We start from the raw sequence: 21,937 nt of genomic DNA on the forward strand, positions 1-21,937 counted from the left end.
AATTGCAAATACCTGATTATCTGGGTGAGGTTGGTTTATGACCCGGTTTCTTGATGGTGAAAGCTGACGGATGCCCCCATGGTCTGACCGGTCTCGGCAGTCGCCCCTGTGGGGATTGTCCCCCCGACACCCACAGTGTCAGCGACTGCTGACGGGAGCCCGCGGGTGCACTTGGAGATCACAGAGTCACAGAATGGTTTGGGTTGAAGGACCTTCCCAGCTCCCCGGTGCCCCCCCTGCCATGACAGGGACATCTTCACCAGCTCAGGTTGCTCAGAGCCCCGTCCAGCCTGGCCTGGGATGTCTCCAGGGATGGTTCAGCCACCACCTCTCTGGCCAACCTGGGCCAGGCTCTCACCACCCTCAGGGGTGACAATTCCTTCCTCATGTCTTACCTAAATCTCCCCTCTTTCTGTTTAAAGCCCTTGTCCTGTCATTGCACGCCCTTGTAAAAAGTCCCTCTCCAGTGAAATTCTACAGTTAACATTGTAAGTACTAACTTTAATTATTTAGGATATCATATAATCTCTTTTCTGTATTTGTTTACAGACTTTGATTTTTTTATATATATATTTATGACAGAATGTATTTCTAAATTCCTATTCTGTTGAGGGTTATAGTCTGCTGATCAAAATGGACACTTTATATTACCAGAATGGGTATTTCTGTGAAGTACTGAATGTCTGGCCCCTCAGTTCCAGCAGGACAGGGAACTGCTGCAGAGAGTCCAGCGCAGCCACCAAGATGCTGCAGGGAGTGGAGCATCTCCCGTGTGAGGAAAGGCTGAGGGAGCTGGGGCTCTGGAGCTGGACAAGAGGACACTGAGGGGGGACTCATTCCTGGGGATCAATATGGAAAGGGTGAGTGTCAGGAGGATGGAGCCAGGCTCTTCTGGTGACAACCAGTGACAGGACAAGGGGCAGTGGGTGCAAACTGGAACACAGGAGGTTCCACTTAAATTTGAGAAGAAACTTGTTCGGGGTGAGGGTGGCAGAGCCTGGCCCAGGCTGCCCAGGGGGTTGTGGAGTCTCCTTCTGTGCAGACATTCCAACCCGCCTGGACACCTTCCTGTGTAACCTCATCTGGGTGTTCCTGCTCCATGGGGGGATTGCACTGGATGAGCTTTCCAGGGCCCTTCAACCCCTGACATTCTGGGATTCTGTGTGTGATTAACAGTACAATTGACTCTGTTCAGTTTATTCCTTCGTTCCACTCCGTCCCCGCCGCTGCTCCCCGGCCCCGGCAGGGGGCGCACACGGCTCTGGGCGGGGCAGCCCCAAGCCCCTCCCCTCCGGGCGTGCCTCGGTGACGTCACCGCGCGCTCCGCCGCAGCCGCAGCTCAGGCCGCCGCCACCCGGAGCCGCCGCCGGCAGCCGCGCCCGGCCCGGCCGCCATGCCCTCGGACCGGCCCTTCAAGCAGCGCCGCACCTTCGGTGAGCCGGGCTCCCGCGTCCCTCTGCCTTCCGGGGCCACCCGCCGCCGGGCGGGCGGAGCCTCGGCCGCTGTCGGTGTCCGCCGGGCCGCGGGAGGGGGCTCGGGGGCGGCGGGCTGCGGTGATGTCACCCCGGGACAGCGGCCCCGGGGGGAGCGGGGGCCGCAGAACAGGCCGTGCCCGGGGGCGTTGGCGCCTCCCCCGCCGTGTGCGGCGGCCCCGCGGCCGCTTTGTGTCCCCGGCACACGATCCCGCAGCTCCCAGCCGCGGGTCGCGCGTTTGCCGGAATATTGATGGCTGCGCTGGGCATCGGCTGCCGCCGGTGTCCCGGGCAGAGGTCCCCGGGCGGGGGACGCCGCTCCGCAGCGCGCCTCCGTGTTCTGTAAAGCCATAATGACAGCTGTGTGGGGTGAGCGGGCCGGGGCGGCGGCGGTGCCGCACACGGCCGGTGGGTCCCCCCGGGTGACTGCGGTGACTGCGGTGGGTGCTGGCTGCGGGGGGGTCTGCAATCTACAGGCTGAGGGGGTCAATATTCTTGTTTCACTCTTGCCCTGGCTCCAGTCTTTACACTTTGACTGTCAGAGCACAATGAGCTCTTCAAAAATTACCTCCTGTGCTTCTCATCTCGTTAGCATTAGAGTAGTTGTTGTTCCAAGAATTTGATACACCCTCTCTTAATTGTTCTTGAGGCCTAGAAGAGTTAACGATCACATCATGCCATCCCTTTGTTTAATGTACATGTGGTGGGAAAACTCCGATGACAAAGGATGTCACCAGAGGAGGTACCAGATTTGATTGCCAGAGCTGATAGTGAGATCAGACAAAACGTCGGCTGCTGTTTCTCTTGACCTTTGCCAGCTGGCGCTGGGAAAGGTGCATGTTTCTGGCAGGTTGCACCCCAAAGAAGATACTGGTTGAGCCTTACTGCCTGAATAATGCTGAAATCAGTATATTCATGCCAAACAAAGGCTCGTTTTGTGTCAGATACTGTCCAAATGCAGGTGAGGGCGTGTTTCCTATGTGAGTTTTAAAATTGGAGCGTTTTCCTACTGAACTGCCGATCCCACCCCTCGCTGCTCTCTTGGAAACTGTAAATATTTGGTAATTTATTGGCACAACCCTTCCGGCCTTGAATGCTTACCCAGCCCGCTCGTGCCACAGCGACCGAGCCGAGCGAACTCGCACAAACAGGAATAAAACGGAGTCTGAGTGCCCTGCAGTACTTGCTCGTGACCCCACTGTGCTCTCTTAAGCTACATGTTAAAAGCAGTAAAGTCCCAAATTAAACCCTTAGTAACTACCTACTGCTGAACTGGTGAGAATCAGCTTATTATGGTCAGGAGGAGTCATTTGCCTTTGAACGTTGCTCAGGCTCTTTATGAGCCAGAAGGAAAACAAAATCCGCGGCTCGGAGTAGCTGAGAGAAAGCAGGATTAAAATAGCCCAGGAGGGAAGGGGGGTGAGGGGTTTGGGCTCCTGTTTCTGTGTACTTTCCTCTGCCCTTTCGCTCTCTCAGCTGACTGGCCCGCAGAGCTCGGCGGAGGGAGGAGGAGGAGGAGGAGGAGGCCTGGCAGCCCACACGCTTGCTTTGGGTCAGGGCTGGAATCGCTCAATTGGAGAAAGTAAATACAGCTTGTTTTTGTCTTCAAATCATTACACAACAGGAGCAGGAAGCGATTGTTTACAATGCAGTTAGAGAGGGCTGATGGAAAACATCGCCAGTGACACTGTACCCTCAGAATGGATTAGTTTATAAGGCTTCAAAACTTTATAGGAGTGGAACGGTTCCAAAAAAACAGAAAAGGCAGAGTCAGGAACATGACACTTTACTAAAGACACCCAGGCTCCAGTTTCACGGCAAGTGGCTTGGTTAGGTCTGGTCTGCCACCCCTTGCTGGACGTTCTGCTTTCCTTCATGTGTGTTTTCCCCCTGCTTGTGTTTTTGAGGTTTGTTTTTCCATTAATTTCTTCTGCTTCTTCATCTGCCTTGTCTTGGGCTTGTCCTGAATAAAATTCTGGACTTCTATTCATCGTTGTTCAGGGCTTGCAAAAGGGACTGGCTGGGAAACGGCAGGGCTTTGAGCCAAGGTGTGCTGAGGGCACCCGTGCTGACTTCTGTCATCTGCTGTGCCACTAGTGGTGAGAGGGGACACTCTGTGACCCGCTCCATCCTTGGCACATCTGCAGCTGAGCATCTTCGGTCTGGGTGCAGAACCCTCTGCTTCCACGTGCTGAACCCAACTGCGGACAGAGGCGGCTTCCTTCTGCAGATCAGATCATTGCGGGGGTCCAAAGCAATTCCCAGAACAAAGCTGTGCTCGCTGTCAAAGGAACAGGCTGTCCTGGCTGTCGCACAGCCTGACGACACCGATGTGCTTCCCGTAAAGAGCACGAGTCCTCCGGAGCGTTGGGCAGCGCTCGCGCCTCCCTCTGTTGTTGAAGTGGTTGTTTTGAACTCGCGTGGCTGCCAAGAGGCGCCAGGCTTTGTGTGGAGCCGGATTCCCTCTCCTGGCTCTGGGGAAAGGGGAGCGTTGCCTTCTCTGGGGACTCATCTGGTGTAAGGCGGCCATGCTCGTACCCACTGGAAGATCAACAGGGGGATGAATTGTCAGTCTCGCACGTAACCCTGTGCTTGTCATAACGGTTTTGTTTATTGGTGGCTTGGAAAAGCATCTTGGTCTTGATCTGAGGTTGGTTAATGCGCCAGCTTGTCCTCATACTCTGTGCTCGGGGTATTTGTGCTCCAGCAGTCGTGCTTTAAGAACTGCGATTCCTTGAAATGAGGCTGTGGCTGTAAATTGATGCTTAGCTGCCCGTGTCTGGTTGTATTAATTACTGAGGACATTCTGTGACATGATTTGATATGGGGTTAATTATCAGCATTGAAGAAAACATTGGTACAAGAAGAACTAAACAAACATCCAGAACAAATGCCAGCTAGACATGTAGACCACAGATATTGAATTTTTTGTTGTTATTCTTTTATAGAACAAAAGCTTCTCTCTGGCAGCCAGGAATAATAAAACCTCTGTGTCCTTTGTTTGGTACTTAATACTTTCTCCACTACAAAAACTCGAGATATCCCCCTGAGCCAGAAGGGTGGAGGCGGCTGAATTTGGGAATCCTGATCCTCAGTCATTGAGTGACAGCCCGGTCACCTCCCCTGGCTCTGGCTTCTGTGGTCAGTCCTGGGGGGATCGTGGTTAGGAGAGTCACTCAGGAGGATTTCTGGGGTGTCACCCAGCTCGTGTGACATTCTGTGCCGTGTGAGCACCCCGACACTGTGCTCATGCAGTTGTTTGCTGCCGTTTGTCTTCAGAAGCAGGTTTGGAAAGAGGCTGTGAGCGAGAATGAAGGAATAAATTCAAGACTCCTGTGTCTGGCACGTCTCCCCACACAGGCCCCGCAAATCTGTGCATGTCCCGGCGTGTTTGTGCACAAATAGCAATGACCCGGGCTGTGCAAGGACTCACATGTGTGCTGGTCTGCATGGAAATACAGTTCTGTCAGGGGCGCCAGTTCTTGGTTTGAGCAATTCCAAGTGTCCCGAGTAGTTCTGAGAAATCTGAGCGTGTTCCTGCTGTACTGGACGCTCATAAATGTGAAGGTTGTCGAAACGGAAGAAAAGGTCAAACAGCGGCCAGAGGGAAGCCCTGGCCCAGGACAGTCTCATACGCAGGGAACTTGCTGTTCTTTCTCCAAGGCTGGTGAAACTGCGATTAAACATTGAGCAAAAAAACAGGTCCTTATCTGGACTGCTGATGTAAATACTCTGTGTGCCACCCAGACGTGGCACAGAAGGTATTGCCTGTTTGCCCACTGTGCTCGGGAGGTGGAGGGAGCTGGAAGGCATGTTTTAATCTCTTTGAATGATGGGGGTCCAGTGCTCATCCTGCCTGGCCCACGGTGGGGCTGACATGGTACGTGCAGCCAGAGAACAAGTGTCTTGACATGGATTTAGACTTCACAGTTGTCGTGTGGCTCTGCTTAGTCACGAGCTGAGCACTTATCCTGGGTTTGCCAGCTACAACTGCTCATTCCTGGAGCCAGGCTTTACATCGTACTCAGCTCAATTTTGAAACTGATTAAAAAAAGCAACAATGAAGGTGGTTTGTGTTTGTCTTTTAAAATCTGTTTTCAAGCTGTACTCTGGAGCCGAGAAAATTGGGAACTGATGCAAATGAAGAGTGCTGAGATCCCTCTGCAGTCACGGGGCTCCAGGAGCCGGGTGTTCTGAAATCCTTCCAGACACTGCACATCTTGCAGTGAAGCAGTGACAATGACATGGACAGTCATGCAGACACGTCATCAGGTGCTCCGCGTTCACGTTGGTAACACCTGCCTGTGACAGTGGAGCATCAAGCTCTATGTACTCATGTTATAGAGACACGGTTTCTATCAGGCAATAAGTTCAAAACAGTGTAGTTTTGGACCTGAGTCATTCATCCTGTCTGGACCCCCAGTTTTGCAGACAGAAGTAAAATATGACTAGCGATCAGAATCGCTGTCAAGTTCCTGTGACACTGCTGTAACCTGGGACAAGAACCCTTTATCGACAGTGAGGATGGTTTTTCTTGGGCGAGTCTGTCCTGCTGTGGGAGTCTGTCCTGCTGTGGGAGTCTGTCCTGCTGTGGGAGTCTGTCCTTGCTGCTCCCGCAGTGTCACTGCCCCGAGATCAAGCTCTCCGGCCCTGGGCTGGGACAGGTCAGCTGTTGTGTGAGCCGTGACACATCCACAGGGCTGTGTTTCCTGATGGTTACAGGTGTCTGGCCTCAGGGTGGTGTGATATTACAAAAATATTTATTGATGTTCATCTGGAATGACCTGCATAACTTGCCTGTGTTTTCAGCTGTTGCCAGCTCATCCCAGACATATCCTGATTTCAAACCATCCAATTCCTCCCCTCCTTGCAGAAAACCTCTTGGAGAGAGGACAGCGTCCTAGTGACTCTCTTCCCTGGGACTGACCAGAGAATCATAGAATGTCCTGAGCTGGAAGTGATCCACGCGGATCATGGAGTCCAGCTCCTGTCCCTGCAGTGACACCCCCGCAGGTCACCCCGTGTGTCTCAGGACGTTGTCCAGTCTCTTCTTGAACACTGTCAGGTTGGGGCCGTGACACCTCCCTGGGGAGCCTGTTCAGTGTCCAGCACCTCTGGGTGAAGAACCTTTTCCTCATGTCCCACTGACCCTCCCTGGCTCATCTTCTGCCGTTCCCAGGGTTCTGTCATTGGGCTGTGGCACCCTCGGTGCCATGGGCATCTGCACCCAGAGCCCTGGGACAGGGACTACAGGGAGCGGCAGCAGCTCCTGGCTGAATTTCTGCTCTCCGCTTTGCTTTCCACACACAGCTCTTCCTCAGCTCAGGAGCTGTTGACCTGGTAGCACATTGATGACATTTCCAGGTGGTGTTTTTTCTTCATTGTGTTTTCTTGACAGCGTTCCTGTTGGTCGCAGGCTGCAGGACTGGTCGTAGGGTCCATGTGCTCCCCCAGGGCAGCACTGGTGCCTGACCAGTGTTTGTCTATCGTCTCCTGAAAAATGCTGTCCCTTACGCAACTGTGCTGTTGGAGAATTTACCATGTGTTTTCCTTCTGTTCCACCATCTGTATGTTTTGTCTGATTAAGCTCTTTTGCATGCAGACCTCTCTTCTCATCCTGTATCTGCGTGGTGTGCATCACAGCAGAGACCTTGCTCCTGTGGCCAGGCTTCCTGGGCACTGCTGATAAAAAAAGGTTAATGCTTGGGAAATCTGGCTTAAAATTTTCTACTCTTCTCCTTGACTATGGCAACGATTTCATCCTGCATTGCCTTGGGATACATTGTGTGCCCATATCTTTGGGAGGGACCTCAGTCAAGAAAACAGCTGAGATTCTGGTGTTTGGGGCAATTTGTAAGCTTTGCTTTTGGTACTTAACAGTTGAAACAGCAGTTGGAGGACAAATAGGCAATTTTCCTGGCATATGCAATGCTACGAAAATACCCCTGTCTTTCAGTAGGCCCAAGCAGTGAAATTTTGCAGGGAATAACCAATAAGAAGTGAGCTCTCCCACCATGGCACTGGGGAGAAGCCGGTGCCCCGTGGCCGGTGTGCGGTGCCCGCAGCGGGAGCAGGGGCGATGCTGCTCCCTCTGCGTGTGCTTTGCTGATCCTTGCTCAGCTCCCTCAAACCAGCCGCTGGCTGCAGCCCCTGCATCCCCTCCTGTCGGAGTCCCTGAGATGCTGAAATAAGCTGTGGGGTTTTGCTTCTCCTTGCAGCGAGGAGGGGCCAGAGAAAAAAAATGTAGGTATGGACGGGGTTGTGTAAACAGTTCTGGTTCACTTTACATATAGGCTAAGGATTAACTACAGGCAGGTGCTGCAGAAAGAGGGAAGTCTCGACCTCACTTAGCACAGCTGTAATTTGGGGGAGCTGCAGGAGAGCAAGGCTTGTAAAATCAGATGTGTCATGTAGGAAACATGAGTGTGCAGCCACTGCTGGCAAAGGGTGAAGGGAGTGTTACCTGTCTGCGCTTGGGCGCTAGGCTGGCACCTCTGAAAGCATCTCTGAAGTGCCCTTTAATGGTTTCTCTTTATTCCTCTGGCTTAGGTTAGACTACGTATACATTAAATTAAAGGTGGTATATAAATTCCTTGCTGTGTGATGTTGAAGGTGCTTTCATGAGACACAGGATCAACCCCCAGCTCTCACTGCAGGCTGAGCAGGGTATGGGTGACCATTCCCTGTTTCTTGCAGGAGATCTGCAGTGCCTGAGCTGCTGTGTGCACAGAAGTGACTCTTGTGCAGGGTTTGATGCAGGACAGCTTCTCCTGATTCCTAAGCCTGTTTCTCCAGATCTAGGATGGGATCGAGTGTGCTCCTTATCAGAGTGCCAGATGTCCTGGAAATTTCTTTCTGAATCTTCAGGCTCCTGAGCAGCTTAGGTGGGGTTGCTCCCGACTGCCTTCCTGAATGAAGTGTCTGAACCGGGCAGAAGCAGCAGTGCAGGGCTTTAGGTGCTTGTGGCTGCGGTCACACTCAGCAGCTGAAGGGATTTGCTGGAGCGGATCAGCACCTCCTGCCATTGCATTGTGGTAACCTGCAAATCAGCCCCTTCCTGCAGGGTCTGCTGAGGTTAGGAACGGCTGTGAAAGCCCTGGCCCATCTGACCAGAGCAACCAGGTCCTGGGCACGTGGCAGGTCTTAAAGAGTGGGAGCTGCCTCTGTGGTCCATCACACTTGAGGGTAATGAGGGTGTTATCACTGGTGGCTCGTTGCCCTTGGCTCCTGCTGAGCATAGAGTCTGCAAGACCTGTAAAAAATGTGCTGGAGCTGCAGCCTGTGTCTGAGGCACCTGCAGTCTGCACCCTGTGGGGGACAAAGGACTCTGCTTTCTGAGGTGGGATCCTGAGCCCCTGGTGTGTAGCTGGATAGATGATGGACTGTTTCATTCTTTGTGTGGTATCTTTTTCAGTGTGATGGGCAGGGGGCACCTCGGGCTCCTTCGTGGAAGCGGAGGTGGTGATTGATGCCTGCCAACCTTGTGCTGGAGTTGGTGACGCTGCCAGGGAGCAAGAGAGGGTGTCAGGCATGTGGCTGCCCTTTGGCAGTTGGACACAGAATCCCAGAATGTCAGGGGTTGGAAGGGCCCTGGAAAGCTCATCCAGTGCAATCCCCCCATGGAGCAGGAGCACCCAGATGAGGTTACACAGGAAGGTGTCCAGGCGGGTTGGAATGTCTGCAGAGGAGGAGACTCCACAACCCCCTGGGCAGCCTGGGCCAGGCTCTGCCACCCTCACCAGGAACAAGTTTCTTCTCATCTTTAAGTGGAACCTCCTGTGTTCCAGTTTGCACCCATTGCCCCTTGTCCTGTCACTGGTTGTCACCCAGAAGAGCCTGGCTCCATCCTCCTGACACTCCCCCTTTCCATATTGATCCCCATGAACGAGTCCCCCCTCAGTCTCCTCTTGTCCAGCTCCAGAGCCCCAGCTCCCTCAGCCTTTCCCTGGGGTTATTGACATGACTAGCCATGATAACATGCAAAGGCTGCACATTTGCCTTCTGCAGACATAATTACCTGGAATTGTTGGGGCTTCTTTTGTGAACAGTCCTGTGACCCTACAGGGAAATGCATGATGTGTAGGAAGTTCATCCACGTGGCCATCTGATAGTGTGCAGAGACAGGACAGTGTGGTTGCTGAAACTGGACAAACGAGGCAGCAGTGAGGGCTCACAGCTCTGCAGGCTCTGCTATGCCCGGCAGGTCCAAGCTGCCTGCAGTACGTACCTGGACAAGTGTTGTCCGCTCCAGCTCCAATCTCCAGCCTTTCAGACGCTCTGTCCCGCTGAAGCTCGGCGGCAGTGAACCCGTGGGAGCCCTGCAGAAGGGGGCTCACAGTCCTGGCTGGCTCCCCAGGCTGGGTGCTGCTCCTTGGGTGCTCGTGTGCTGGGTGCTCGTTGTCCCCATGTCCTTCAGCGTTCCTGCGGAGCCTTTGCTGTCCCAGCATCACGTGTAGTGCTGATTTCTCCTGGCTGATTGGGACCTCAGGGGAAAGTTGTCTGTATCGCAAGGATGACGCTGGGTGTCCTGAAGCATTGGATAGGGTGAAAAGGAAACATGAGGAGCTACATTTTCACTCGTAAAACCCAAAACAAATATGCCCAAATTTTCCATTAAGTCCAAATAATCTTGCTCTGTCCTGATAGCCATGGAGTCCTACAGAAAAAAGGTCTGGCAATTCCGAGCAGAGGGATATTTTCCTCTCAGAGGAGACAGAAATGGTGCTTAAATCTTCTGTGATGTGGTGATTTTGTAGTCTTGTGTCCTCTAAAGAAACTCCAGTCTCTTCCCAAAGTAATATCTAGCCAAATTCAATTTATAAGCATTAAGGTTTTACTGAGTGATTAGAGGGGAACTGGACAATGTTTGTGGGGAGAAAACACACTGGAACACGTGCATTTATCCCGCTGTACTTGATCCCAGTGGGTGATGAGAGCTGGGCTGTATGGAGCCAGGTTTGAAGCGGGTGCTGCCCAGTGAATGTGAGTGGTGGGATGATCCAGGACAGACCCTGTGATCCCCAGATCTTGCATTTCTGCTTACACGTTGGCCTTCACCCCCAGTTTTACTTACTGTGATCCATGAAACTGCCTCTCGTGGGTGCTGCAGAGGGGCCATTGTAGGCTCTGAACCCTTCCCGGGTAGTGGTGATGTGAGGGGAGCGATGGTTTGTGGCACAGAGCCGCTCCTGGCCCTGGGACGGCTGCTTCCCAGCTTTGTGCCGCGGTGAGCTGTGGAGAGCGGAGGGCTGGCTCGCTGGTGCAGCACTGGGAGGGCACTGAATTCTCCTGCAAGCTCCAAGAGCATACAGGCTTTTATATGTGTCAGTAAATGTGAACTCTGGAGGAAAATAGGTTACAAAGTGTGAGAACAACTGCATCAAAAAATCTTTTAGTCTGTGGCTAATCTTGCTGAAGTTTTCACAGAATCCCAGAATGTCAGGGGTTGGAAGGGCCCTGGAAAGCTCATCCAGTGCAATCCCCCCATGGAGCAGGAGCACCCAGATGAGGTTACACAGGAAGGTGTCCAGGCGGGTTGGAATGTCTGCAGAGGAGGAGACTCCACAACCCCCTGGGCAGCCTGGGCCAGGCTCTGCCACCCTCACCAGGAACAAGTTTCTTCTCAAATTTAAGTGGAACCTCCTGTGTTCCAGTTTGCACCCACTGCCCCTTGTCCTGTCACTGGTTGTCACCAGAAGAGCCTGGCTCCATCCTCCTGACACTCCCCCTTTCCATATTGATCCCCATGAATGAGTCCCCCCTCAGTGTCCTCTTGTCCAGCTCCAGAGCCCCAGCTCCCTCAGCCTTTCCTCACACAGGAGATTTCTCTAGCAGTATGTCAGGCCAGCAGCTGTTGTATCCGCTCTGCAGATCTGTGACAGTGAACGAGTCCTCCTTGGCAAGGTGGGTCGGTTTTGGACTGAGGCGCTGTGCCAGGTGGTGCTTGGAAGCGCACGACGGGCAGAAGGAAACGGCTGGAGCCCAGCGCCAGCTGGAGCATCATCTCTGGGAGGTGGCCAGGAGACACAAAGGACTTCCAGGGCTGGGACCCTCAATCTGTGCTGCTGCTCGGCACTGATGATCGGGGGCTGTATTTGCTCAAGGTGGATTTAGGAATACGGTTTTGTAATCCTTATGGGCTCATTGAAGTCATTCGGTATGTGTGTGTGCTGCCTGCATTTATGGCTTGGGGGATGGTTGTGTTCGTAGGAAGCCATGAAGGTGAAGCTGACACCTCACTGACCATCTCACTGCTGCGAAACGTTCAGAAAAGGCCTGGACAGCATTTGTATTTCTTTTGCAATGTCTGTCAGAGTCTTTTCACGGCTTGCAGGGTCGTTACCTCGTTTTTGCCAGACCTAGCGCAGCCATGTGTTTCTAACCTCATTTCTGTACTTCTTGCTTTCCAGCGGATCGTTGTAAAGAAGTACAGCAGATCCGAGAGCAGCATCCAAACAAAATCCCGGTAAGTTATCTTTCTCACTGTTCTGCATCAGACTTTGTGCTGCTGAGCCCTCTGTGCTGCTGGATAACCAGCCATGGAGCTTACAAAGCTCTGCTCCCCAGGATCAACACCGGACGCTCTCCACAAGCCTCCAGCGCCCTGTGCATGCTGGTGCTCGAGAGCAGACGACATTGTCAGCAGTGCAAAATAGAATCTTTGTGTTAAGCTTCATGCCTGCCCCAGAGGCAAGGAACCAATTTGATCTCAAACTTACTTGCAAGCAGGAGAAAACTCTGCAGTGGCCTTTGTTGTTGTTGCTGCAGTAGCTACCTGATTTTTCCTGGATAATATGCTAAGGATTTCTCTGCATCTGCCCAGGGAAAGAAGTGTGAGATGATCTTTGTTCTGTTGAAAGCAAAGAGACTCTGTTAGGGTAATTCATACCACAGCCAAACGGTTGTACATGTAGGTGAGACTCTGAATTGTCTCCAGTTCTTCCTTCCAGTTCTTCAGGCCTAATATGCTGCCCTGCTCTTTGGCTGTGAGTGTGCTTTAAATACCCCAGCTGAGTAGTGGCCTCTCTTCCTGGGAAGATGGAGAGGTGACATACTCAGGGCTTGCTTGTTAGTAGTTGCAATACCATAGCACATATAACCAAAAAATGGGAAGTGTTGCTAGTTCAGCTTGCTCTCCACATTGGATGAACGTCAGTCTTGTCTTTAAAATGCGTACAGTTCCTCCGTGTTTAGCCTTCAAGGCTTAACATCTCACACTGCTCTTTGCACACACTTGTCCATTCCTGCCTCACTCTTCTTTTCATTTTAGCACAGCATCTACTAGCAAAAAGAATTCTTTCTCTTCTTCTCTTCCACCAGCAGTGTGGTGTCCATACCAGTGTGCTGCATCATCTGCACATTTAACCACTGCTTTTAACGTGGTTTTCATCGCATTAGGCTGGCTCTGCATTTCTCCAGAGCTGTGGCTGAGCTAATTATAATGCCTTAAGGCTCTAGCAGTAAGGACAGGCTAGAAATAAGTTGTACATAGAATATACGTGCTATGGGGAGGTCACAGTCCCCAGTGCAGGGCTGTCCCATGCCTGCAGCTGATGGGAAATCATGGATGTGGGAGATTTGGGCATCTGGGTGCTCGCTGGGCTTCACTGGCCGCTGTGCTTGGGCTGTTGCTATCAGATGCATCAGGCTGGGAAGGAATTGAAGGTGGGCCCAGGGCCTGACAAAGCTCAAGTTCTCAGCTGTGGTAGAAGTTTGAATGACATTAATTTGAAACACACAAACAAACAAAAAACCAACTAAAAACCACACCACATTTTGTTGCTATGGTATTTTTTTTTTCACAATGAGAAAATCCTTTGCCAAAACCCAGGATACCCCTGCCTGACCAATGAACAGTTACACCTCTTGTAGGGAAAAATGGAAGGTTCAAGACAATCAGTCCTTTTGTCTTGAAAACTAACCTCTAATTGGTTCCAAATATGCCACTATAGGTAATTTACTGTTCTGGTCACAATTAGTAACTTAATATGGATGCAGAGTAATAGAATGGTGTAAGGTGTGAACTGTGGAGTTGTCATATGCAGGGACAGGAGTTGGACTCGATGATCCTTGTGGGTCCCTCCCAACTAAGGACATTCTGTGATTCCATGATACGCACACACGTATCAAGTGCCTGTACACAGATGTGTGTTGCCTGGGAAATGAGCAGAAGGAGCCAGGGCGCTGCATCCACATGCAGAATTTCACCAGTGTTACTGAAACGTGCTGGGAGGGCTTCCACAGCTGGAGTGCTCTTTGCGTTGGGGTCCAACAGCAGGTGTCCCAGAGAAGGGCCTGGCCCAGGTGTGGTGGGCTGGGGAGGTTCAGCCATTGCAGAGACCGGAGCCCTCCCACGCCTGCTCCACTGACCTCTTGGTTCAGTGCCTGGTCCTCGGGAGCGTCCCGACTGCCAGCCCTGTGAGAGGAGGAGGGACTCAGCCGGACCCTCAGCTTTGCTTCCCTGGGCTGACCGATGTGACAGCAGGATAAGTTTGGCTGCAAGTTCTGCTGGAGCATAAATAGAACAGGGAGGAGAGAAGGGTGTTGAAGGCCATGGGAGGCCCAGCTCTGTTGGTGTCCTTGGTGGCTCTAAAGGCCTGGTCCCCATTGGCTCCTGACACCAAGTTTGCTGCTGTCTCTTCTCTTTTACATAGCAAAGCTCCTGCAAGTCCCTGTATGCCGTTTTCAGTGCTCGGGCTGTGAGCAAATCCTCGTAGTGCAGAACGGAGCACAGTGTGGGGGATGGCGGTGGGTCTGCGCAGCGCAGGCAAGTGGGCTGTAGGGAGGTCTTGGTCTTCTGTGAAAGGCAGGAACTGTGTTTGCCAAGAGCCTGGCTTTGTGGAGAGGCACTTGGAATTAGCTGAGGGGTTTGGGGTTTGACCTGGCGGCCCAGGAACAGTCAGGGAGAATGGCCCGGGTCACCCCCTTGTTGTTGGCAGAAATCACAGCAAGCAGTGCTGCAGCTGCTGCCCTTCTTCTTGCATCTCCAGTTTCCCCTCAGAGCCCTTGGGTGAGTCCGTTTTTGCTTTGACAGAAGGCCAGGAGGATTTGCAGAGTGCCTGGCCTGGCTTTGTGCCCAGGGACGGGCATTTCTCTGCTGTTTCCATGGAGGTGCTTCCAGGGCAGGCTGGGGAGGGGGCTGTGCCACACACACCTGGGGGGGCGGTGTGGGGACAGAGCGGGTGTCTGCCTGAGCCCACCGGACACAAAGCAGTAGATAACCTGGACCCTGCCTGAGGTGTGGAGTTCTCTGCTTGTGTTTGAAGGGAAATCACAGAATGGTTTGTGTTGTAGGACCTTCCCAGCTCCCCAGTGCCCCCCCTGCCATGAGCAGGGACATCTTCACCAGCTCAGGTTGCTCAGAGCCCCGTCCAGCCTGGCCTGGGATGTCTCCAGGGATGGTTCAGCCACCACCTCTCTGGGCACCCTGGGCCAGGCTCTCACCACCCTCGGGGCCAACAATTTCTTCCTCATATCCGGCCTGAATCTCCCTCCTGTAATTTAAAACCATCACCCCTTGTCCTATCACAACAGGCCCTGCTCAAAAGCCTGTCCACATCTTTCTTATTGGCCCCTTCTAAGTACAGAAAGACCGCAATAAGGTCTCCCTGGAGCTTCTCTTCTCCAGCTGAACACTCCAGCTCTTTCAGCCTGTCCCCCAGCAGAGCTGTTCCAGCCTCGGATCATTCCTGGGGCTCCCCTGGCCCCTCTCCAGCATCCCAGGACGCCTCACTGGCCCATGTACTAAGGAGGAAGGCAGGACCTGGGGGCTCCTCCTCCAGCTGCGGGCTGGCTCCTCCTTGGGCGGTCAGAGCAAGCAGAGAGATTCCTGCCTTCTTGCTGGGACCTCCGTCCGCAGCCTCAGCAGGTGCTTCAGTAATGGCCTTCTGCACTGTTAGATGATAGACCAAGCTTATGCCTGCCCATCGCCCTCGCCTGCCGGCAGCCCCAGTGCCCTCCTGGAGCCTGTTGAGGACGAGCTGCAAGCTCCAAGCCAGCTCTGGTGAGCTTTGGGGAGTCTAAAATCACTGGGGAGCAGCTTGTGCTGGGCAGCAACAGGAGCAAAACATATTCCAGCACTGTAATAACAAATTCAGTGAGGCCTGGTGAGACTGTACTGCTCAGAGGGTGTGTTAGGGCAGAGCCACCTCTCATGCTAATGGGGAGGCTGATCGCATCTCTATTAAATTACATGATCAAAAGCTCATCTGCACACCTTCAGAGGAGCACAGAGAGGCAATGACGGGTGAGGGAGCCCAAATAATGCCCTGCCCTGGCACAGTGGTGCATGGAAACCCAAATTACAGACTTGGAGGAAGGCACAACCTTCTGTGGGCGCCTGCAAGGGCTGTTGCAGGGAGCTGCAGACCCAGTGTCCAGGGCTGACACGGCTCGAGATGGATCAACACCCGAGCACCGTTTGGGCTGAGGACTGCCAGATCTGGCCCCATTCCCCATCATAATCCCTTTCCACCCCTTCAGACTGGCCTTGGAACAAGGGTTGAGGTTACAAATGCTGCCCAAGCCCCCTCTGCAGTGGGACCGGGACCCCAGGCTCTGCCCTTTCCAGCTGTGCCCAGCTTGTGTTATTTCTGTGGTGGGTTCCCAGTGCAAGAGCAGGTGTCCCGCCCTGAGGAGCCCCCTGGCCTGACGCAGCAGCTTGGAAGAGGATACGGGATGGGAGGTGGCTTTGTGTACAGGCCCTGTGGCCACAGGGATGTAATATTAGCATTTGGTCATGCTTTTCCCTCCAAAGCTAGACAAGAACTTTTTGTCCATTGGCCACCTGTTCCCATAGCTGGGTTACCCAAATAGCAGCTCATCTGGAAACAGAAGCTCTTGGAGCTGTTTGCCTGCTCAGGGCGCAAGGCAGCTGCTGCTTTAACAGCCATGACATCCCTTTCAGCCCGTTCTTGGACTAATTGAGGGGCTTTTCTTTGTGGGATGGAACTGGCTGGTAATTGGAGACATCTGCTTCCTTCCTGCTAGATACCAGAGAGAAATGAGGCGTAGCCCAGGTGCACAGGCCCTCTGTGCGTGCAAAGGTGTGTGCACAGCTGCTGCACAGCCGCCCCTTTGTGCAAATGAGTGTTAAGACCTCGAGGTCCGGCTGTTGTCTCTGTGTTCCCCAGTGGCCGGAGCTGTTGTGAGTGTCCAGCCCCTGAGACTGTTCACCTCCCTACAGCCAAAATACTCCTTGTCCAAGTAAGGCTTACAGTAGGCTGGTTCTGCTTGTCTTTGTCCTTTCTCTGCCCACCCCTGGAGGGAGCAAGGGACGCTAGGAGGTTGGTAGGGGCATCCTGATGCATGATTTAGTCTCTTACAGAAAAGTATTGTTTCATCAGGTCCCCATCTTGCAAAAGAGGCTGAAGGAGCAGTATGTGGCTTTCGCTGTTGTTTGTTTGTTTGTTTCCCTCTGGCACTCTCGCTCGGTATCAAGAGGAGACGTGGCCAGTGTGAGAAAGCTTTGGTGGACTCATGGGGTCCTTCATTCGCTGCTTGTCCAGCGCTCAGACTCTTGGGTTTCCCTTGCGGGGGCTTTGTCCAGGGTGGGTTCCTCAGAGCGCGTTTAGGTGCAGAGCTCTCACTGCGCAGCCCGTACCCTCAGCCGGGAGCTGCCTGCAGCGGAGCTCGGTCCATCCCGGGGGACCTTGAGACCATCCGTGTGGTCTGGAGAACCCGCGGAACGTTCCCAGCTCACTGGTGATACCACATCCCAGCCGGAGCGTCTGATGTGCCTTTGGTGCAGATGGGCAGCAGGAGTCGCGTTGCTGCTGATAGAGAACGGTGTGTCACCAAACGATTAAAGGAAAGGCAAATCTGTGTTCCCAGAGGTTTGACTGATCCTTTCAGCTCCAGAGAGCCATCTTCTGGGGATCCTGATCTCTGCACGCTGCTCCATCCCTCCACCGTCCCAGGGCATGTGCAGTCTCCCGTATATTTTTGGAAAAGACCCAGGAAAATGATTTATGGGAACTCATTGCCTTATAGTGAAACATAATGTTCAGTCTCAACTCAGAGAGGATGATGAACTGATTAGTATAGAAGTGTCTTTCTGTAGAGAAAACAACTGGGTACTGGAGAGAGTCAGAGTATCACTGTCATGGGAACATATTGAGCTTTATAAATCATATCATTACTTATTTTAACTGCTTACCAACTTGTTTCTTAGAATACAAATAGTACATTTCCCAGCTGTTTTAGAATAGCAGTTGTAGCTGTTGGCAGACACTCCTTAATGGAAGAAATTAATTAATTATAATAGCAGGAAAACTGAACAGAAATCCATGTTTTGCCATTTCAGAATGTATGTTTGGTAGGAGCTTTCCCAAGCAGGACCTCTTGCAGGGGAGGACAGGCTGGGCTGTCCCCATGGTGCCACCGTTGTGGCACACGGGAGAAGTGGCCGTGGGTTTCTGATCCGTTTTGGAGTCAGCGCGTCTGAGCGTTAGCACGAGGGGTGTGACTGGCGAAATCCAGCCTCCCCCTTTCTGAAGGGATGCTTTGGGTGGCTTCGCAGCGATTTGTAAGAACTGCTGGTTTGGGAATATCTGCAGCTCTTCCTGAGCAAACAGGGTGATGCCGAACGGCAGCAGCACAGAGCTGTGCCACAGAAGGGAAGGCAAACGTCTCTTGCTGTGCCCCGTGAGTTCAGCCCTTAGCTCAAGCCAGCAAAACCTGTGGTTTTGGTCAGTCTGAAAGTGATGGTACAATGCACCTCACTCCTCTTGTGGGTCTCCTGCTCATTGGGAGGTGCAACTAAATCAGTGCCCTAACACCTACTGCGTCCCAGCCAGCCAGAGCAATGGATGCCTTGGTTCACTTGTCTTAGGTGCTCTCCACCATGTGGCTCAGGCAGACAGATGACTCTTTGCTGACTCTTTGCCGAAGAGCTGTCTGCAGCCAACCAGGTGGTCACTGCTCATGTCCTTTCTTTTGTTTTCCTGTGAGGGTGAAGCCAAGTGGGGCCTTACCTCAACTTTTTAACTTGTACTAGTTTGATTTGGGTTTGACCTTGAGGCCAATGCCTGGGACACGGTAAACTCTGGCTAACCCTACCGTTGACTTTCTCCCCAGGTCATCATCGAACGCTATAAAGGGGAGAAACAGCTCCCAGTGCTGGACAAGACCAAGTTCCTTGTCCCAGACCATGTCAACATGAGTGAATTGGTCAAAATAATCCGGTGAGTGGGGTGGCCCCAGCTGGCATGCCGAGAACCTGGGCACAGAGTGGTGGGCGAGGGTGAGGCAGAGGCAGCTGCTGAGGGTGGGGATGGGGACATGACAACCACAGCATCCTTGTGTTGTGGTACCAGGGGCTGGAGGGGGCAGGTTCTTCACATCTGGTGAAGGACTGTGACCTCTCCCTGCCAGGGACATTCCATGAGCTGTTGGGGCGACCCCAGTGCCCTTCTCTCGTCCGTCAGCTCAGATGGAAGAGGCTCCTTGGCTTTGCCCTTTGCCACCAGTGCTTGGAGAAAGGGGCTTTGCAGAATCCCAGTTCAGGAGGCCACAGAACCCCGAGCAGCTCAGCTGGGCTCATAGACACCATGTTCTGGCTGTGCAGGCCTGGTCCCATGTGAACAGTGTTGCTGGGGGAGGCAGAACTGACCCCAGCCCTCCTGCCCTTGTCCCCACAGGCGTCGCCTGCAGCTGAATCCCACCCAGGCGTTCTTCCTGCTGGTGAACCAGCACAGCATGGTGAGCGTGTCCACCCCCATCTCGGAGATCTACGAGCAGGAGAAGGACGAGGATGGCTTCCTCTACATGGTCTATGCGTCCCAGGAGACCTTTGGCTACTGAGGCCTGCTGAGAGGTGGCATGTGGAGACAGATGAACTGTGGCACACGGGCCCCGGCCTTGGAAGACGACACAACCAGAGGCTCACGAGAGGGGGGTTGTGCTGACCCCCCTTCCCTCCCTCCCCTTCCCATCACCGAAGAGGCTCGTGGCGTGTGGTGGACTAGCACAACCCTTCAGCTCTGTGTACATTAGTCCCGCTCCCTCCACACACACGCACCCACGTGCAGACACCCAAGCGTGCACGTGGGGCCTCAGCTCCCTGTCCCGTCCCCTCCATGTCACCCCAGCTGCTCTCGCTGTGCTCCGTGGCTTTGTAACCCACTGCCAAGACAGGTGATGGAGAGGGGACAGGACACTGTCGCCTTCGCTGGCAGCACAGGGAGAGCCGCCTCTCCTCCGACACACTAACAACGGGCAGGAGGTCTGCAAAAGCAGCAAACAGATGTTACCATTGCTCCCGACTTTTAATTGATTTTAATTACACCCATATCAGATTCTTGGTGCTACTGAGTAGATGTAGGCGTCTCTATAGGACTGTGGATAATGTATATCCTTTAGATTTATTTTATTGGGTTTTGTTTGTTTGTTTGGGTTGTTTTTTTTAGGGATAGATTGGAATGGGGAGAGGGGGTAATCTTTCCTGTATCTGTAGGTAAATAAATCAGGCTTCATTGCACTTTAAAGCATAGTAGATGTCAGAGTGGAACTTAATTTATACAGGTCGCCGTATAAAGTGCTGCTCCTCTGTTGACAGTTGTACCTAGATTGTCTTATTTTTGGGGGTTTTTTTAGTAAAATTGGTTTCCTTTCTGTCTCCCCATTGCATGCAACTTTACAGTCTCAGTGTGGCAAAGAGTTCGCTCAAGGAATGTACTGATTTATACTTGCTATGTTCCCTTTCCTGTTTCTCATGTATTATACCAAAACAATGTATATGATAAAATCCCACCCAGTTTAATCTATACAAAGGTATATATATATAAATATATATATAAAATAAACATAAATTCAAGTCGTGTCTTGTAGGAATGTTCTGTTCCCATCTCACTGTCTCCGTTCATGTCCCTTGTACCAAGTCAGAGTGCTGCGTGTTCCCTGTCTTCGCTGGTGCATTTTACGCCCACCCAAGATTTGGAGCTGGTTAGTCCCAGCTGTGGCAAAGGCGACTGGCTGGGGTTGAGGGGCTGCGGCAAAGGTGGAAGCTCAGTTTAGAGGACAGATCGTTGGATAGTGATGTGGGAAACGTGGTTATCATTGCCCTACCCATGACACAGGTAAGTCTCTTGTCCCATGACCAAGTTGCCTCACCTGGGAAAAAAGCCAAACCCTGCAGTGGGGGGCATTTGCAAAGTCTCTGCTCTTAAAGGAAACTTCGAGCAGTGCAGGAAACCTCCCTGAGCGCTCAGTCAAAACTGTTTTCCAACCAAAGGCAGGGGCCGATGGCCATTTAGCATCTCAGTGTGTTTTGCTGCCCCTCGGCTCAGGCCCTTTGCACTGCCCAGCAGAGCGGTGGTTAGATACTGTTTGCCTGAGTTGCAGCTGACTGTTGTGTTTATGTCCTGCACCTGCAGGGACTCATGGAATCATAGAACACCAGGTTGGAAGGGACCATGAGGATCATCTGGTCCAACCTTTCTTGGCAAAGCACAGTCTAGAAAGGTGGCCCAGCACCCTGTCCAGCTGAATCTTCTCTCCAGGACAGGAGCTGGTGGTGTAAGGGACAGGTCCAGCAGAGCGCACACGGGTGGGTAAATGCTGAAGAAAGATGGGGGGAAGCCAGCTGGAAGCTCAGCATGCAGCAGTGTGTAGGTGAGAACAGTTGCCTCACTGGTCCTGGCATCTGGAGCAGCAATGCGGGTTGACCCTTGTTAAGCACCAGCCTCACGGTATTTAAACTCTGGTCCCTGAGCTCAGGACCTCTCTGAACCACCTCCTTGCAGCATGGGTGATGGGCCTGTGCCTACTGCACTGACCCCACAGCAGTGTCAGCCCTGCCGGGGCTTCTCCCTGGGGGAGCTGGCAAAGGAGCAGCAGATGTGCTTAAACACAGCGAGCTGGAGCCTCTGATGGGCTGTGGTGGTGGAGCTGAGGTGTCCTGTTGTCTGCACCATGAACACAATCACTGGAGATGTGCTGATTGCCTTCACCACTGTAGCTCTCTGCTCCGTGTGACCTCGGCCAGCAAAAGGATGCTTTCAAAAGGCAGAGCTACGGGAGAGGCAAACCAGGGCTGCCTGTGTTGGCGAATCTTCACAGAATAGTTTGGGCTGGAACCTTTGAAGATCATCTACTCCAAACCCCCAAAATGAGCAGGGACACCTTCAGCATTTTAGAGCACAAGTCTTATGAGGAACAGCTGAGGGAACTGGACTTTGTGTGTGTATGTTTGTTATGTATGGAAGACCACTAAGGGCAGACCAGCAGTCTGAGGGCCATACCAAGCTGGAAAGTTTCATGTCAATGTTATTAACTCTTTATTGGCAGCACAGGGCTGTACTTGGCGGAGCTGCCCAGGGCTCTACGCGTCTCTTGCCGCAGCCCTGCCCAGGACATGGCCCGCAAGCCTCCCAGCTAACAGCTTCGGTGCTTACGCAGCTGCTGGGGCTCGGCTCCCCCCGGCCGGCCGCGCGCTGCTCTGCGTCGTGCTGCTCTCTGGGCAGGGC

At 52.9% G+C, this 21,937-nt stretch overlaps 1 protein-coding gene across 2 annotated transcripts; it reads left to right on the forward strand.

The window, feature by feature from the left end:
• Nucleotides 1-1,301: 1,301 nt before the first annotated feature.
• Nucleotides 1,302-20,299, forward strand: MAP1LC3A (microtubule associated protein 1 light chain 3 alpha). Of its 2 annotated transcripts, none has more exons than XM_082065830.1 (4): nt 1,302-1,433; nt 11,882-11,937; nt 18,549-18,655; nt 19,112-20,299. In XM_082065830.1, exons 1-4 carry the CDS (start codon nt 1,394-1,396, stop codon nt 19,272-19,274), a joined length of 366 nt encoding a protein of 121 aa, XP_081921956.1. In that variant the 5' UTR covers nt 1,302-1,393; the 3' UTR covers nt 19,275-20,299. The 2 variants fall into 2 exon arrangements, with proteins under 2 accessions (XP_081921956.1, XP_081921957.1); XM_082065831.1 differs by lacking the exon at nt 1,302-1,433 and adding an exon at nt 11,592-11,628.
• The last annotated feature ends 1,638 nt before the right edge of the window (nt 20,300-21,937 follow it).

The sequence above is a fragment of the Streptopelia decaocto genome (genome assembly GCF_964273445.1).
Source record: "Streptopelia decaocto genome assembly, chromosome: 14".
Taxonomy (NCBI): domain Eukaryota; kingdom Metazoa; phylum Chordata; class Aves; order Columbiformes; family Columbidae; genus Streptopelia; species Streptopelia decaocto.